Source organism: Camarhynchus parvulus, chromosome 26 (genome assembly GCF_901933205.1).
Source record: "Camarhynchus parvulus chromosome 26, STF_HiC, whole genome shotgun sequence".
NCBI classification, from domain to species: domain Eukaryota; kingdom Metazoa; phylum Chordata; class Aves; order Passeriformes; family Thraupidae; genus Camarhynchus; species Camarhynchus parvulus.
The window spans coordinates 5,798,967-5,812,845 of NC_044596.1; the positions used below are offsets into that span (position 1 = coordinate 5,798,967).

Here is a 13,879-nt window from a genome sequence, read left to right on the forward strand (position 1 = left end):
AAAAACCACAAAAAAAACCCCACAAAAAAACCCCACTAAAAAACCCAGAAAAAACCACACAAAAAACCCAAGGAGCTCCCACAAACCCCAAGGAGCTCCCACCCAGTTCCCCGCTGCACATCCTGGGGCACTGGGAGAACTGGGACCCCATCCATGGATCTGCAGCCCCCAGGGCCACCCAGCCCCGGCAGCACTGACCCTCCTTGCACTCCAGGGCCACCCGGGACTCCAGGTTGTCCATCTGCATCTGCAGCCTCTTGAGGGTGAGGTCGTTCTCGCGGGACTTGCGCTTGTAGGCGATGAGGACGATGATGACGATGATGAGGAGCAGGGAGCCGCCGGCCGCGATGCTGACGATGGCGGGCAGGGTGAGCAGGCTGTCAGAGACGATGCTCACCGAGCCAGGGGAGAAGGCGACCCCCCCAACACGCACCTGCAGGGCACACAGCACAGCTGAGAGCAGCTCGGGGTGTGCCCCTGTGCCAAAGCCTGTCCTGCCCACCACGGGGTCCTGCAGATCCCTGGGGAAGCACTAAGCCACCTCTGCTCAGGAGCAGAAAACACCAATTGCCTTCAAACACAGAGGGGGCTGCTTGTGAGAGCACAGGGAGGCTTCAAGCGATGATAAATGTGCCAGCCCTTCACTATCTGGGCTTTGTTCTTATTATCTGATGGCTCCATTTGACTTTCATTTTATAAGCTTTCAACTCCTTTTCATAAGCCGTGGACGTTAACAAGCCCCTGATCATTCCACTGACAAGAAACCAGAGTGACTGCAAGGGCAGAGCAGAGAAGGGAGCAGAAAGCCCCACGTGAGAGCAAACAGGCTGAAGTTGACACCAGGACAGGCTTTTCTTGGATGTGCCCTGGCCACAGATGTGAGCAGCTCTCAGCCAGGTTGAGCTGCTGGGAGTCACACTGTGATAATCTGAATATGTTTTGGATGCTGAACTTCAAGGGAAATAAATCACAATTACAATCCCATTTGGGCTCTGCTCAGGCAGTTCAGCAGCTGGGGCTTGGTCTGCAGGAGCAGCAGAGGAAGCAGCAATGCCCAAACCCCGAGCAGAGGGAGGCACTGAGGGCTGTCCTGGATGAGGGGGTTGATCCAACCACTCCAGGGTTCAGATGTTCCTGGCTCTCGATTTGGGAAAAGGCAAAACCTTTCCATCCACTTGGTAGCTCAGGTCTGTCTCTGTGTCTGATTAACCCCTCCAGGAGGGAGAACACTGGGAATGCTCTCAACTTCATCCAGAGCAAGGATGGCACCCAGTGCCAAAGGAACTGCCAGCAAGATTTGTTCCTTCTAGAAGGCTCTGAGGGGCATTTTTCCTTCTAGAAGGGAGTGACTCTCAGGGAAGGACAAAGTCTCTCCATGCTAATCCACATCAATATTTTAAACTTCCAATCAGACACCCATAAAATCCTACTGGGGATTCTGTATCCAAGTGAGTCAGGGAGCTGGAGAAGGAGGATGAAGGGTGGGGAGGAGAGTGGAAGGGGATGCTGGAGGAGGAGGATGAAGGGTGGGGAGGAGAGGGAAGGGGATGCTGACAGGACATGCAGCCCCTCACCATCACTCTGTGCTGCCCGCTGAGGGTGGGGGGCTCGCACAGCAGCTGTGTCTCGGACACGGTGACGGCGCAGGGCGTCTCCCCGATCAGCACCGTGTAGTTGAGCTTGGCTCCTCCCGGGGCGGGCGGGCACAGGTTCCTGCCCTGGGGATACGGGGACACAACACCGACAGAGATGCAGCACATCCCTCCAGCTCCCGGCTCGTGCAGACAACGGGGCTCTGTTTAGGGCACCCCAAACTCCGCAGAAGAAAGAACCTCCCTCCTTCCCTCCTTCCTGGGGGTTTTGGGGCTCCCCAAGGCTGAGCCAGGCTCTCCTTACCTTCAGGATGATGGGAGAGCCCGGCTTCTGCTCCAGCACCCCGGTGGAGCTCAGCATTTCAAAGGTGGGGTCGGGGTAGTAGATGAACTTGGTGTGGTTGTAGAGCAGCAGGGACTGGACGTTGTTGAAGATGAAGCAGGGACTGGACGTTCGGTATGAAGAGGCCAGGGCCCGTGGAGTTCAGCTCCTCCACCTGGGAGAGGGTTTCAGCAGGGAACACTCTGCCCTGAGCTGGGGCCATGGCGTTCACCCACCCTGCACACCTGGGGAAGAGGTTCAGGCAGGGAACCGCCCTGAGCTGGGGCCATGGCATTCAGCACCCTGCACACCTGGGGAAGAGGAGTTTCAGCAGGGAACACTCTGCCCTGAGCTGGGGCCATGGCATTCACCACCCTGCACACCTGGGGAAGGGGATTTCAGCAGGGAACACTCTGCCCTGAGCTGGACCCTGATGCTCTGGTGGACGGGAAGCCCAGTGGGTTCATGCTTAGCTTGGGAATGTTTGATCCAGTCCTGATGCTCCGTGGTCTCAGAGGTCTTTTCCAACCTTGCTGATTCCATGAGCCATTACTGCCATGATTTGGTATAATTTGCTTCTCCTCTAGCCAGCATGAAGGCACTGGGGTAGTGATGGAGTCCAAAACGAGCCGTGTTTCAGTGGAGCTAAAGGCTCACACAGCAGCTCTTACTAATTTTTCTTTATTTTTTCCCATTTCTTTCCACTTTCCTTCTCTCTAGCTCTGAAGCAGACCCATAGGGAATACCAGTTCCCTGCTGCAAATGGGTGATTAGAGGCCATTCCCAAATGCCAGCGAGGGAAGGGAACAGAACATGTGACACTGGTGGGCAGGAGGGAACGTGAAGGTCATCTCCTGCTGGGCTGAGGACACCCACAGCTCCTGCAGCCCTCAAAGCAGGGAAATCACTGATTTATGGGGCTCTTGCCTTGTGAAGCAGCAAGAGCCCAACCATTTGGCCTCCCTCCATAACTGAAAGATTTAATTTCACTCAATTTTGTGTCTTCAGAATTATTTTTGTAGCACTGTAACTGCAAGTGCTAGCAACAAAATTAGATGTCTTTTTAAAAAGAGCTCAGATGAAAAAGGTCTTGAGGGGGAGAAAAGTAATAGGAAAAGACCTCTTAGTGATTTGCCCTTTCCAAGAGAATACAGACTCGGTCACAAAGATCACTGCATAGAAACAAAATATTTCAGCTTTACTTGGCCACAATAATTTCTGAAGTCCTGGAGGTTCAATTCTTACACACAAGAACCTCGCTCAGTCCCCATTTAGCTGGGGGTTCATCTCAGCTTCTCACTCATGGACTGAAAACACACAGACAGGGGAAGGAGATAATCTCACATTTTTGTGTGTCAAATTCCCTCTTCCCAGTGCCCCCAGCTTGGGGGAGTGCAGGAAATCCCCCCAGAGCAGCTTTTGCTGTGTCAGACCTGCCCAGGCAGGCAGCCCTGGCAGCAGTGCCCATGCAGGGTGCAGGGTGCAGGGTGCAGGGGTGCAGGATGCTGCTCCCAGCTGCAGCAGTGCCCATGCAGGGTGCAGGGTGCAGGGGTGCAGGATGCTGCTCCCAGCTGCAGCAGTGCCCATGCAGGGTGCGGGGTGCTGCTCCCAGCCCCTACTCACGTTGATGAACTCCTTGCCGTTGTGCTTGACGCGGATCCGCGGCTCCTGGATCACGTCCAGGTTGGAGCCGGTGACAGTCAGGGGCGTGTGGCCGCTGTGGGAAGGCAGGAGAGGCTGATCAGGGCTGGGCTGGGCCCCAGGGACAAGATGCCAGTAGGGTTAGGCTTGGGAGGATGGGTACAGCCCAGGGCTTTCAGCAGTGTCCCCGTGGTGTGACAGCAGCAGCCACCCTGTCCCTCACACTCCCTTCTGATCAACATCAGCTCTTTCCTTTCTTGGTTTTGTGGTGTTCCAGGACCACAAGAAGGAGCCTTTAAGGAGCAGTTGTGCCCCTCTGCAGCAGAGGGGGTGGTCTGGGCTTTGGTTGAGCCCCCAGACTCCTGGAGCAGGGTCTGCTGTGGCTGCCTGGCTGGACACAACCTCCCTGTAACCCCAGGCCCGAGCTGCGCTAAATGCAAACCCAGAAATGCCCAGCCCTGACCCGTTCAGGATGCTGGGTGGGATGTGCATTCCCAAAGAGCCCCTTTTTTGGCCCGGGTGTGTGCTGAGGAGCCCCAGGGCAGGGGGGAGCCGAGGAGGTGCTGTTTTACCTGGCGATGCTCCACTCGGGCTCGATGTGCTGCACCTTGGGGTCGTCGATGTACTCAAACAGCAAAGTCCTCTCCAGCTGAGCCCTGTCCACGCTGACAGAGACCTGAACAGCCCCCAGGCCGTGGGCTGAGGGCGCTGACACACAAACAATCTCATCCATGGATCGCCTGCACAGGAGGGAAATGGGCAGTGTTAATGGGGTGGGGGTTGTGAAAAGTCCTGCGGGTGCTATCTGGTACCTCATTCCTTTCTTAAAAAAATATCCCACTCACATAGTTACTATTTTAACTACAAAAGTTACCTTTTTAACTACAAAACTACATTTTATCATACTATTAAAACGTTAATACAGCACTACTAATCAGTACAACAAAATACATAAAGTAAATATCTGCGTAGAGCCATATAATGTGCACTTTTCACAGTGCTTTAGGGGCAGGAAACAGCCTTGGTCCTGTCCTGGGGCAGCCCATAAAGGGCTGAGCCTACAGCCAGCACCACACTGGTACCTGGGAAGCTGCTGGGGAGGGCAGGAGGGTTTGGCATGGAAGGAAAGGTGGGGAGCTGTGCCCCGAGCTCTGCCCATGGTGGGAGCAGCACAGCCCCCCTGAAATCCATCTTTGTGCCAAGCTGCAGCTCCCACATCCCCTGAACCCACCGCCGTCTGCTGGGCGTGTGAAAACAGATGGCTGCCTTTTCAACGGGATGCATGAGCTCAGTGAAAAGCCAAATTCTTCCCCTCCCCAGCCCAGTGCACACACGAGGCTCTTGTGAGCGGCACAATGAGCAGCCCCTGCCTGGGCAGGGCCGCGGCAGTGGCAGAGCTGCCTCGGCTTTGTCTCCCCCGGCGCGGGGTGACCTCGGCTCGGCGCTGCCTGGCTGGACACAACAGACCATCTGCTGCCACCAGAGCCCCAGAGAAGGTGCAGGCAGCGACACAGCGAGGCACTGCCAGAGCACAAAGGCGCCGGTGGGCAGAGGGATGGGGAAGGGGAATGAGATCTGAGCATCCAGAACAGAGCTGGGAGGAACCACCCGGCTCCATGGACACTGATCCTACAAATAGTGCTGGAGGCACATCCCTGGCACATCCTGCACAGCCACCTGTGGCTGTCCTTGCTGCCCAAACCTACCCTGGCTCACTGGAAAGTCAGTGTTTTCTCTGTGGCTCCTTTAGTTTTGGGTTGCCCCAGGGGAGAGGGCAGGCAGGTCTGCAGCACCTCACTGCCAGTCTGCTACTTAAATCAAAACCTGAATGGGTGACCTTCACCACCCTCACCATCCTCAGGGGCTGTGGAGGTGCCTGGCTGCCTGAGGCTCAGGTGCAGCCGTGTCCCTGCTCTGCTCCAGCAAAGCTCTGAGCCAGGGGGACAGTGTGTGCTCCCTTCTTGGGGTCCTTACACACCCCCTGCCCTCTCTAGTGGGCATTCAGGAGGGCACGGAGCAGCTGGCACCACAATGTTCCCAGCTCACACCTCGGCCCTTCCACCCCCCACATCCGAGGGGACAGAAACAAGCCCTGGAACACCTCAAACATCCCCTGGAACACCTCAAAAAAAACGCCTGAAACACCTCAAACAACCCCCTGAAACAGCCCCTGAAACACTTCAAACAACCCCCTGAAACACCTCAAACCAACTGCACTGACCATTGCTGCTGATGCAATAACACATCCACCCCTTCCTGCCCTGCTCCTGCTCCTTTCCTATCCTGACTTGCTTTTATCACATCCACCTTGGTTTAATTTAGCCACAAAGGCTTCCTCGTGTGAGGAGTGGGATTCTGCAGAGTGATTCTGTGCAGCCTGGCGGGTTCCTGCCCTGCTGCTGCCCAGCCCGTGCCTGCCCAGCTCTGGCACGGGCTGGGAGGGATGCAGGGCTGCTGGCAGAGCGGCTCCCAGCTCCCTGTGATCAGCTAATTAGCTTTCTGTGCTATTATTGTGTCGTCATGGTGAATCTGCCCACTCCTCTGATCAGAGAGGGGAGAATGGGGGAAGCTGTAATTAGAGGGAATCTCATTAGGAGCTGCTTCATCTCATCAGGCTCCCCCATGCCCTGGAGTACAATTGGAGTTCATTGCCTCAGAGCAGTCCCAGGCATGCCCCGGTGAGGATGGGGCACTCAGCCGCTGCTCCCTGGCTGAAGTTTCTGTCCTGCTGCCATCAGAACACCCAGAGAATCCAAAACCCCTCCAGGTTTTGCAGGCCAGAAGCTGCAGGTTGCCTGGACAGGATCAGGTGTTTATTTAAGGGATGATATTTCAGGATGATATTCCAGGGCTGGCCCCACACCTCTGCTGTTCCCTGTCTCCACCTGAGGCAGCAGTTTGGCATCTTTGTTTGGGATGTGGGAGGAAATATTGATGGATTAGTTACACTGCTTAACACCTGGAGGGCTGAGCTGCGCTGGAAGGTTCTGGAATGCCCTGAGCCCCATCCTGGGATGGATCCAGAGCAAGCCCTGCTGATAACCCAATGTGCTCCCACACCTGAGCACCCACAGCTCCTGCATCCGAGAACCTCTCAGGCTTTTGGATGAGAAATTCACCTCCAGGGATCTCTGCTTTCCCAGAAACTTCCTCAGCTCCTCCTGGGCAGCCTGGGTGAGGATCTGGGAGGCAGAATCCCTTTGGATGCCAGGCTGCCACCCAGGCTGTGCCCACCCCAGCAGGGTGGGCAGGGCTGTGTACTGGTACACACAGATGTAAACCACACGTCTCTTTTTTAACTTAGCCCCAGGAAAACCCATTAAACCCTGCAAAAGTCAACTCTGTGTTTACACTGCTGGGGAAAAAGCAAATTTGCCATGGAAATCCCAGCAGAGACTGATGGCTGTGCAAGTTCCTCAGCAGGAGGTGTGAGCAGACCCTCGCCTTGCACTGCCCTGAGGATCCCAGACCATTTTTAGGAGTTGGAGGCACCTGCAGCAGTGGCTACAATAAAAGCAATGCAGGTCTGTGAAAAGAGAAAGGAGGTATTTCATATAAATGTTCCATTTTCTTCAGAGCAGCCAGGCTGGGGGCAGGTACTGGTGGCCAATATAAGCATATTTCCATCCCAGTGGTGTTTCACTGTGATTTTCAGAGCAGTTAGCACTGGAACAGCATTAAAATGAAACAATGAACAGCACTGACACCGGTGAATCCCTCCCTTGCCATGCCAGCCTCCATCACAATAAAAGAGAAGATAGTTTCATGCAATAAAGGAGGGAGCCTCAGGGGCTTCCCAGATGGATTTTTGCACGTTCAGCTCCAGCAGATCCGTGCTGGGATGGGAGCTGCAGGAGCCTGTACTGTCTCTTACTGGAGGAATTCGCAGGTCTGGTTCCCCAGGAGCACGGAGACGCGGCTGCCAGCGCCCAGGTGGTGGCCAGAGATGGTCACCATGGTCCCTCCCGACTCCGGGCCACGGCTGGGGCTCAGGAAACTCACGGCTGGAGTCTGCAGGGAGGAAAGGACAGCTCAGGGCCCCTGCTGCAGCCAGGGAGCTGCTCTGGGGGCTGTGACAGGGCAGGACATCCCTGAGTGCGTCCAAGGCCAGGCTGGATGGGGCTTGGAGCAGCCTGGGATAGTGGAAGGTGTCCTGCCCATGGCAGGGGTGGCACAGGGCCTTTGGGGATCCCTCCCAACCCAAACCAATCTGTCATTCCATAATCACTGCTCTGGGGGTGCAAAGCTGGATCCAAACACTGTGGGAGCCCTGGTTTATCCACAGGGTGAGCTCTCCATCCTGCAGGCTGGGCTTGTTGAGAGAGCCACCAAAATCTGAGCAACACCCGGGGGAAAGCCCCAGGAAAAAACCAGCAATTCCAGGACTGTCTGCTGGAGCTGGAGCCCCTCCGTGTGCCAGGCTCAGCTGCTGGGCACACACGTGCTGTCCCCAGCAGGACACTCACCACGAACACGTAGTGCTGCGCTGACTTGGCCGTGAACTCGGGCTTGCACTCTCCGATGCACAGGAGCACTGGGCCGGAGCTGATCCCTGGAAGCGCCTGCCCCATTTCACAGACGATCCTGGAAGCACAAATGCCTCAGTGGAGTTTTGGCAGGAGGTGCCAGCAGTGCCCTGCTCAGCTCCACGCTGCCATTATTTCTCCTTTCTCCCCCCACCTCCTCTTTAACTTTGATATCTGCCTCTTTGGAAGGAGTTAATTACTGAGTCTATTTTTACCCCGTGTAGTAATTTAAAGGAAAAAAAAACCAAAATTAGACATAATTATTACAAGCTGTAAACTCCAGAGCAAAGCAGAGCACTAATGGCAATATATTAGCCAGTAGCAAAGTGAGTGCGAAGTCCTCAGAGTAACAGATGAGTTCATTAAGGGAACAGCTCACACTGCAGACTCCCAGTTAATCACAACTGGAGAAACCTGCTGGGGGATGATAGAGACAGCCAGCTTCTGCTGGGGGACAGGGCTGGCTGCCACAAACACACTGGTGCTGGTCACAGGGGCTCCTGGTGTGGTCCAGCTCAGCCCCGTGGGCACATCCTGAGGCTGGGAAAGCTGCAGGGCCAGGGAGAGCTGCTGGGGTTAACCACAACTGATGATGAACAACCCCAAAAGCCCAGGGCAAAGCTGCAGGGCCAGGGAGAGCTGCTGGGGCTGACCATGGCTGCTCACTGAGGATGAATAACCCCCAAATCCCAGGGCACTGGGGATGTGTGACACCAGCTGGGGATGGGATCAAGTGGATGCCAGGCATGCCAGCAGGTCTGGGGGAGGTTTTCAGAGGGGCATCAGCTGGCAGGGCTCTCCAGATGGACCTGCATGCTGCTTGCTCCCACAGCAATGCTGGCAGGATAAATTCGAGAGCATCCCTGCGGGCTCTGGGAAGCTGAGGGTGGGAGGAACCTGCCCCAGAGTGGAAATCTGAGAGGGGGATTGGAGACGGGTAATTGGCCTCAGGGAGGAAGAGCTGAAGGCAGGAGTGACCTGCCTGAGGCAGGAGGTGCAGCTCCACCTGTGGGGATCTGACCCTGGCAGTGGGACCAGAGAAGAGCCAGAGCAGCCTCTGCCTGCTGGGCTGAAGGAGAAGGGAGCTCTCCCTCCTCTGCCCATCACACACAAAGACATAAAAGGCCCCAATTTGGGGAGGCAGTGCTGGAGCTGCCTTCAGCAGCATTAAATTCACTGCAAATAAAAAGTAAAATAAACCACGAAGACTGAAGGAGAAAAAGACGCTGCTGTGCACAGGTGATGCCAGGAGGCCTGATGAAATACACACATGCTGGTAAAGAGCTGGAACGTGCACATCCTCGTTGCTGCACATCAAAAGGGGCTGCCTGGAGAGATGCTGCCTTTGGAGAGCAGGGATTGAAGCCTCTCAGCTCCCAGCCTTCCTCTGCCACGTGCTCCTCGCTCTGCCTTTCAAGCAGACATCGCCCCTGCCCCTCTCTGCCTGTTATTCCTTCACCTCTCCTCGTCCCTCCTCCTCCTCCTCCTGCAGACTGGCAGTGGGGAGAGAAGGCTGCTCTGAGCTTGGGGCAAACAAAGCCTGGGGGGTGATTCCTGGCACCCCAAGGGCAGCAGAGGAGAGGGGAGGTTCTCTCTGCCCAAGGAAACACCAAACACTCAACTCCAGCAGCTGCAGCCCAGCCCGGGCAGGGCCGGCTGTGGGACAGGGCACAAGTGACCGGGCACACCTGGTCCCGAGCCCTGCTCAAAGCCAAATCCCCAGCAGGTACCTTGTTACAAAATGATGCATTCGGCAGAGCTGTAGGGTGCTGATTGCCGGGCTAAGTGGCCCTTTCACCAACATTAACCTAATTGCTGGCTGATAGATTGCGGGGCTGGAGCATATGGCAGAGTCATTACAGTCCTGGAATTCAGTCTGCCCACAGAACCCTTAAGAGGGTCCTTTTATCTGTATTCATCTTTAAAAGGCAGCTCTCATGCTAACGCTTGCTGTTATCTGCCCAGGGTAAATGTTTTAATGATGTTAACAAACTTTGAAAGCTCAAGAGCCGTAATTAGAGTCATGATTATAAAATCAGGGTTTCATACCATCAAAGGGGGATAATTTCATAATCTTCCATCCTTTATTTGAAAAATAAAATATAACAACGTGCTGCTCAGCAGAACAGCCCCAACTGCTCGCAGTGATGGGGTATTGGTGCCATTCCTGCAGCAGCCCCAAGCACCCTTCACCCCATGATCCCAAATTCCGTCTGCACTGCTTCTCACTGCTCCAGAGGGGCCAGCAATGCCCCTGCTGCCGTACAGATGGGCAAAGAAACACCAGGAATGGACAAAACCCAACCAGCACCACCACGTGCTGCTGGTGACAGGTCCTGGGCCTGCTGGGGTCCGAGTGGGAGCCACCAAATGGATTTCCCAGCAGAGAAAAATGGGTTTCCCAGCAGAGGATGAAGCTGGGGCAGATCTGTGCTGCTGGGAGCACCCATGGGACCTTGGCCAGCTCCACACTCACAGCCCTACTGCACAGAACACCGTCCTGGTCCCCAGCAGGAGATGACACAACCCAAGAGGAGACATCACCTATTTCTCCCGTCCCACCCAGCACAGATGTCCCCAAACACCCCCTGAGCACCTCGGCTCCCCAGCCCAGCCCCGCGGGGCAGCAGAGGAGCGGGTACCACGCCGAGGGGTTCATTTGCCCGTCCCCTGTTCCAGGCCTGTTTCCTAATTTCGGGCTGACGTTTTTCTCAGTGAAACAAATGGACTGACTGCAGGGGAGCCCACTCGGAGCGCGGGGCTGTCAGCGCCTCGCCCGCCTAACAAATGGCTGCTGCAGCCTCGGCGCCGGCGGAATTCCAAGTGGGATGGGGAGGCAGCAGCAGCAGCAAGGTGCTCATCAGCAAAGGTGCTTAGCCAAGCAGGAACCGCCGTGTGCAAGGAAACAGAACATTTAATGCAAGCTTAAAGCGCTGCTTAACCCCTGCAGAGAGAGTCCAGAGTGTGGGAATGTGAGGGAATGTGCTGGAATCCCTTCCCATGCCCACCTCCACAGCCCTTCCCGGTGAGGTTTTGGCCTCCTGAGCGCTGGCTGGAGGTCAGGGAGTGTGGGAATCTACAAAATCAGAGTTTTTGAGAAAGCTGCAAGACGCAGGCCTCAGAGGCAGCAGAACTGTGAGCAGAGCTATGCAGCAGCCATGAGATAGGTCAGCAGAAAAATTATTTAAACTGTAGAAAAGCAAAAGCAAATAGAAGAATGGTCTGTGTATTAACGCTTGTCTGAATAGCTCTCTAAGCTACAGAAAGTTTATCTAGCAAGATATTAAGAAAGTTAAAGCTTAATAATGGAGCTCTGTGTGTTGTGTTTGAAGGCTTACAAGCAGGTACTGTATTCAAAATAAGCAAGCATTGTTTTAACCAAAAGTACGTGTGCTTATAGTGGTTAGATAGAACTACTGTCAATATGCTTTTGGTTTGTGTGATTGGTCAAGAAGCTTATAAAGTAAGCTGTAACATTGAGTTCTGTGTCTGCTGCCTAGAATGTGAGCTGCTGGCATTTTCCCATTGTCATAATCATGTATTGAGACTGATGCTGGAAAATCAAACAGCTCGAGGCGCGTTCCACAGCAGCCCTGTCTTGTTCATGTCTGTGAATAACCCCCAGCCAGCATCAAGGGAGGGGCTCTGGGGGGTGCCCAGCCCTGGGGACAGGTGAGGGGACAGGGGAGGGGACACTCACTGCTCGGCCACCACGTAGTGCTCGGGCAGGGGCGTGCACTGCACCCCGGCCACCTGCACGCCCTGCGCGATCTCCGAGAAGTCCAGGCCCAGGTTCACACCACGGATGGTCACCCTGGTCCCTCCTTCCGGGGGCCCCGACACCGTCAGGATCTGCAGGGAGACAGCACAAGGTGAGGTGACATGAGGTGGTGATTGAGGCTCCCCAGGACGAGGTGAGAGCCTTGACTCCATGTTTCAGAAGGCTGATTATATTATATTATATTATATTATATTATATTATATTATATCATATTATATTATATTATATTATATTATATTATATTATATTATATTATATTATATTATATTATATTATATTATATTATATTATATTATATTATATTATATTATATTATATTATATTATATCATATCATATCATATCATATTATATTATATTATATTATATTATATCATATCATATTATATCATATCATATCACATTACATTACATTATACCAATGATATATTAAAACTATACTAAAAGAAATAGAGGGAAAGGCTTTCATCAGAAGGCTTGAAAGGAATGAATAATGAAATCTTGTGATTGACCAGAGAGTCCGACACAGCTGGGCTGGGATTGGTCATTAATTAAAAACAATTCGCACGGAACCAATCAAAGATGCACCCGTTGGTGAGCAACCTCCAAAGCACGTTCCAAGCAATCAGATAATTATTGTTTACATTGCTTTTCTGAGGCTTCTCAGCTTCTCAGGAGAAAACTCCTGGCGAAAGGATTTTCATAAAACATGTCAGCGACAGTGACATCCTCACCAGGCCCCTTCTTCAGCCCCATCCCTGGTTTGGAACCGCTCCTGCTGCTGCCAGACCAGCCAGGCCCACCCCTCATGGCTCTTCTGGGTGTCCTGGAGGAGCCCAAGGATGCTGAAATCCATCCATGCCCTGCTCCAAGAGAGGACTCCAAGGTCCCTGAGCTGGCCAAGAAGAGTGGGCAGTGCCATTCCCAGAAATCCTTGCAGAAGACACAGCTGGCTCCCCTCTCCATCCAGAACAGGGTAAGTCACCTTCCAGAAGCAGCCTGGTGCTTGGAGAATTTTGCCTTCTGCCTTGACTGTTCTCTGAATGTTAATGTCACATTTTATTAGTGACTTGGCACCTCAAATGACTTAAAAATGTTAAAGGGTGAGGTGTGTGCTTTCAAGCTGCCTGTTTATAGCCTGCCTCAGCCATAATCATCCCTGCTTCCCCGGACTTGCATTAAGGACAATCTCCTCTTCAATTAGGAGTATAAATTTCAATAATGCATGGTCACAAAATTTGGACCCAGGACTCTCAGACAGTTATCCTGAATCTGCCACTGCTCTGTTGTTGCTCCTGGGTGAGTCTCTAATCTTCCCTGCGCTGCAGTTATTAATAAATAAACACAATCCATAATAATGAAATTTAATTAATTTAATGGATAAATCTTGTTTACGCTTCTTTGTTCCACCCTTGTCTTTGGCAAAAAACTTGAGGCTCTTTGGAACCTTTTCCTCACAGTTTCCAGGTGGATGGGTGGTTTTCCCACCTCCTCAGGAGTGAGGAACGGGGCCAAACAGCAGTGCCACCATCCCAGTGACGTGCCCCACAGCAGCCCTCATGGGACACCCCTGTCCCCATCACTTCTGTGCTTCCCAGCTCCCCAGAGCATCCCCAAAATGACACCCAAGATCTTCAAGAAGGAATCCCACCATCCCCACTCAGCCAATGGCCACATCCACTTGGTTTTTGAGCACTGCCAGGGTGACTGCAGCACTTCCCTGGGCATTCTGCCCCATTTTTGGCCACACATTTTTGGCTGAGGTTATTCCAGCTCCATGCACCCACCAAGCCACCCCCTCCTTCCTCCACATCCTTTAATTCCCACCTCCCTGTCCCCTCCACGGCCTGCTGGAGGTTTTTAATTTATTCACCACGCACTGCCTGTTGTGCTGCTGTTCCCTGTAACTCACACCACGGCCTGTCTTGTACCATTTAGCTCTGGGAAGCTCGACGTGCTCATAAACCCACTACAAAACCAAGCTGGATTGTGTTACACCGAGTCCTGGAGGCCTGGTG

The 13,879-nt window shown here is 53.6% G+C and overlaps 1 protein-coding gene across 1 annotated transcript in view; it reads right to left on the reverse strand.

The window, feature by feature from the left end:
- The window catches only part of PLXNA2 (plexin A2), a 134,062-nt gene that overhangs the window by 27,652 nt on the left and 92,531 nt on the right, over positions 1-13,879 (reverse strand). The window contains exons 13-21 of the mRNA XM_030965561.1: positions 11,782-11,933; positions 8,022-8,139; positions 7,430-7,566; positions 4,128-4,295; positions 3,534-3,631; positions 3,215-3,221; positions 1,897-2,038; positions 1,575-1,718; positions 199-433 (exon numbers count right to left, since the gene is read on the reverse strand). Coding sequence (XP_030821421.1) covers positions 199-433; positions 1,575-1,718; positions 1,897-2,038; positions 3,215-3,221; positions 3,534-3,631; positions 4,128-4,295; positions 7,430-7,566; positions 8,022-8,139; positions 11,782-11,933 — 1,201 coding nt within the window. The remainder of the gene's footprint in view (positions 1-198; positions 434-1,574; positions 1,719-1,896; positions 2,039-3,214; positions 3,222-3,533; positions 3,632-4,127; positions 4,296-7,429; positions 7,567-8,021; positions 8,140-11,781; positions 11,934-13,879) is intronic.